Genomic DNA, 4,385 nt, shown 5'->3' on the forward strand with positions numbered 1-4,385 from the left:
TTTGAGTATTGAGGAACAGATTTTATTTTTTAAATGAGTTTGAATGTCCATTTGAAATTCTAGAGCCATTTTTGGCTAAAAGCTACAAGAGTGACACTTCTTTCCAAACTACTGTTGAGGCTTACACAAATGGATCCGAAATATGCTATATAAGTGTTGGATAATATGTTCTTAAGGATGCATTTGTTTGTTGAGACTGGGAGGCTGGAACTCAGTATCATATTTGGTGGTTAGGGACTGGAACTAAAATTTCAGTCCCTTTAGTACCTCCAGAAAATAGGGATACAGGGGACTGAAATTTTTGGGGATAGGGACTGAAACTTTGATAACGTTTTATTTTGAAAATACCCTCATTTAACTTTTTAAATTCCAAGTCTACTCCTCTTTGAAAACAAATTAGGGCTCTCCATATTTATCTTAAACCAAATAAGATACTGAAACATAACTCAATCTTTTACACCTTAAAGCAAACACAATACAAAAACTTAATTAAGTCTCTGTCTTTCAGCCTCTGTCTCCTAGTCTCTATCTCTCACTCTTAGTCTCCCTTCCAAATGCAGTTTAATAGTTATTCTCCATTGTGTGTAAAAATTTGGTAACCTCTTGTTTCTGGCTGTCTTGGCAATTCTTTTTGCTCTGATCATTGTCGAATCAGTATATAAGGCATTTGAAGCAAACCTTTTTTGGTCGATACTCTAGGCCTATTCTACGGTTGGAACACCTGACTATATTGCCCCTGAGGTTTTACTGAAGAAAGGATATGGCATGGAATGTGATTGGTAATACATATAATGTTCCTTTCTATTTTTCCTTTTGAAAAATACCTTAAGAGTTCTGTGTTCTTTTCAACCCTATCCCTTTCAATATGTTTTGATATGATTGTGATCATGCTTATAGGTGGTCTCTGGGAGCTATAATGTATGAAATGCTGGTGGGGTATCCACCCTTCTATTCCGATGAACCGATGTTGACTTGTAGAAAGGTAATGTCTGATCTTTTGATGAACTATGATTAATGCTTGAGGTGAAGCAAAAGAGTAGATCGTTGAACTCTGCTAGGTTAATGTGCTCAATTTTAGCTTGAATTGCTATATCAGATGTACTGAAACACATCTTAAGTAGAAGTCACCAATATTCTATGCGACCATGTCCAATTGATTATTGATATTTGCCTCTAAAAGGCTTAGAGGTATTGGCTTTGTTAAGATGCTACAATTGTTGAATATTGGTTTACCGGGGACAAGTCTTGGAGAAATAATACATATTTTCTTAATATACCAAACTTGAAAATCACACATTCTATTTCTATGGTATAGTGCTAAAAAATACTTAAATTTAGTTCTTTCTGTTGCCAATGTTGATGTTGTAATTTAGATGGCACATTCTTAATATTTCATAATGTATCCATCTTCATTTCTTGTATTCTTCTCCTTTTATGTTGTCTAACACTGATTTATCTTAGTCAAATATGATCATGTTGCATCTCCAATCTTTAAATTTGCAGATAGTAAATTGGAGAACTCATTTAAAATTTCCAGAAGAAGCTAAACTCTCGCCTGAGGCAATAGATCTTATTAGTCGACTTCTATGTAATGTGGAACAGAGGCTTGGAACCAAAGGAGCCTATGAAATAAAGGTGTTGTGGTCCGTTCTCTAAATTCCATATTTCACTTCGCCATATAATCCCGCACTAAATAATTGTTTGGTCTTTTTATTTCCAGGCTCACCCATGGTTCAAAGGTATTGAGTGGGACAAGTTGTACCAAATGAAAGCTGCTTTTATTCCTGAGGTCAATGGTGAATTAGATACTCAAAATTTTGAAAAGTTTGAGGAGGTATTTTATATATATATATATCTATAAGTACGCAGAAGACATTTTGTTTATTGTTTGTTGTTTGTTATTGTCACTAATGAGTATCGTGCTCTGTTAAATTACTTTGTTGTGTAGGGCGATAACCAAACTCAACCTTCCTCAAAATCAGGCCCATGGAGAAAGGTTGGTTCTTTTTTATGGAAATTGTGAATGTGGTTGATCTATAAGAGGTGCTATAGTTGTCAAATTGTTAGTGAAACCAATAAATCATGTAGCAAGATATGTAATAATTGATAGAGTAAGAACCTTCAATCAAATTGATTGTGTAAATTTCTATAGGTTAATTATTCGTTTTAGGATAATTTTGTTCGTGTAGCATACTGGCAATAGAGGCATTTAGTTTGCAGGTGAATTGATTTACTCAAGATTTGGCGATGGTAACTCCGAGAACTAATAAATCTTATTTTGAAAAATCATGGAACATTAGTGTGCATGTGGAACATGTACTTGTTCAAATCTGAGTGTAACTCTGACATATTATTATTTGCTGCAGATGCTGTCATCTAAGGACATTAACTTCGTCGGCTACACATATAAGAACTATGAAATTGTGAATGATGATCAACTACCTGGAATTGGTTTGTACATTTTTTTTATATATGTATATATCTTTATTGCAATTTTTTTCTCGTTTAATTTTTTACATCTCATTTTTGTCATTTTCTTTACATAATGAAAAAGTTATTCTGTAATGTATTGCTCTAGTTCTAAAGATTTGTTACTTGTTACATTTGCGAATTCAGCGAAACTATGGAGTTTTATGCTTCTATCAGTTTAGTTTCACTTAAACCACGTTTCATATTTTGTGGCTGAACTTGAGTTGGTTATTGCTGCATTTTCTATCAGCTGAGTTGAAGAAGAAGAACACAAAAACTAAAAGGCCATCAATTAGGACCCTATTTGGTAAGAAGAATATATTAATTGTTTTCCTCTTCTGTTGACTTTTTTGTTTCTTCCTTCTCTTTCTATAGTGTGAAAGTATTCTTGGTTTATTATGATCTAATAGTTAAACATCGTCATGCTAAGTAATGGTATTCTGATTCAATTTATCTTAAATTGTGTCGTACATGTCGATTTGCTAGTTCTTTATTGTGTTCATCACATGATTATAGATGACGAATCAGCTATGGCTGCGAATCAACCTGGCCAAGGGAGCTTCTTAAAACTCTTACCTAGTCAACCAGAGGTTCCTGAGAAGAGTGAATACCAATGACCTACCCAACAAGAGGATGGCCATTGAAAATGAAGGTAAGATGGGGTTGAACACTTTTCGTTTTTTTCCCTTAAATACAAATTTTTTTTGGTTAATTTGGTGTGGATGATAGTTTTGGAGCAAAAAAAGCCCTGAAAGTTTGTGGTTTTTTTGGATAGCTGGGATTTTAGGGGAGGGATTTACTGGGGTATTTGATTGTGTAGAAAAAAAAGGTATCTTTTTAGGTATATATACCAATCTATATATATTCTTTTACATTTTTGGTTGGTGGCGTATTCTTTTGTTCACCATTTATCAAGTTGCAATGTGTTAAATATCCAAGGTATTTTTTTTTCTTGTAATTTATATACAGTTCAAGTGCACACCACACCCTCTTTTAGTGCCATGTAGAGAGAGATTCATTAGTTTGTATGGTAATATTTTCTTTGTTTGAATCCATAGTTCCTAATTTTTACTGCCCAAATCCTTGTTCTTCAATTTAAATTTTAGGTGGTGTTTCTTGATTATAAGCTATTTTTTATATATGGATGATATTATATTTGATAATATTAATATTTTGTTGAATTATTAAATTGAATATCTTTGTAAACATGAAATCGACCTTACAATTTGACTATGTCGGATCAAAATATGTTGTGTAATGTGTAGTATCACTTTTATAACTTGTACTATGTACAAATGTAAGTCACGTGAATCAAATAAAATTTATAAAATTGAAGCATCTATAAATCTATTTTTATTTTAATTAGTATGACATTTTTTATGGCAAATTTCATCTCCTCAGATTAGGCAAGATTTTAAGGGTACTCAAGATTCTTAAATTGTAATGGGAAGGAAATAAATTCAATACTTTGTATACCAACTAAGGATTTAATGATTTTGAGAGAATACCTAATTTGGTGTCTAAAATTGAACGAGTTACTTTAGTGTAGGAATTTTTTAATGACCAATTAAATTTCCCATCGCAAAAAAATGTGGCTTTCGTTAGTTTTGGTAAATATTGTTAATTGAAATGATTTAATTGATGTTTACTAATTTTGATTTAATTAAATTTGATTTAATTAAATTTTATAATTAGTTTCGGACGCTACGTTGAATGAAAATAAAAGTTGTCCATATCAACTAGATGCAATGGTACCAAAATGACACCTGATTGTCTACATTAGTATACATAAATAGATGTGAAATGAAAGTAGTTTTTTTTTTTTCTTTTTACTGTATTTTCTAACTCGATAGATTAATGACTAATTTGGTGGATAGATTAATGACTAATTTGGTGTGAATTGAAGTTTTATTTAA

At 31.9% G+C, this 4,385-nt stretch overlaps 1 protein-coding gene across 1 annotated transcript in view; it reads left to right on the top strand.

Moving 5' to 3' along the window:
* LOC107618271 (serine/threonine-protein kinase tricorner) overlaps positions 1–3,520 on the top strand; it is a 7,702-nt gene extending 4,182 nt beyond the window's left edge. Inside the window, exons 7-14 of the mRNA XM_016320284.2 lie at positions 700–779; positions 898–982; positions 1,504–1,635; positions 1,721–1,834; positions 1,949–1,996; positions 2,367–2,451; positions 2,720–2,776; positions 2,986–3,520. Coding sequence (XP_016175770.1) covers positions 700–779; positions 898–982; positions 1,504–1,635; positions 1,721–1,834; positions 1,949–1,996; positions 2,367–2,451; positions 2,720–2,776; positions 2,986–3,086 — 702 coding nt within the window. The 3' untranslated portion in view covers positions 3,087–3,520. The remainder of the gene's footprint in view (positions 1–699; positions 780–897; positions 983–1,503; positions 1,636–1,720; positions 1,835–1,948; positions 1,997–2,366; positions 2,452–2,719; positions 2,777–2,985) is intronic.

Source organism: Arachis ipaensis, chromosome B09, assembly GCF_000816755.2.
Source record: "Arachis ipaensis cultivar K30076 chromosome B09, Araip1.1, whole genome shotgun sequence".
Classification (NCBI taxonomy): Eukaryota; Viridiplantae; Streptophyta; class Magnoliopsida; order Fabales; family Fabaceae; genus Arachis; species Arachis ipaensis.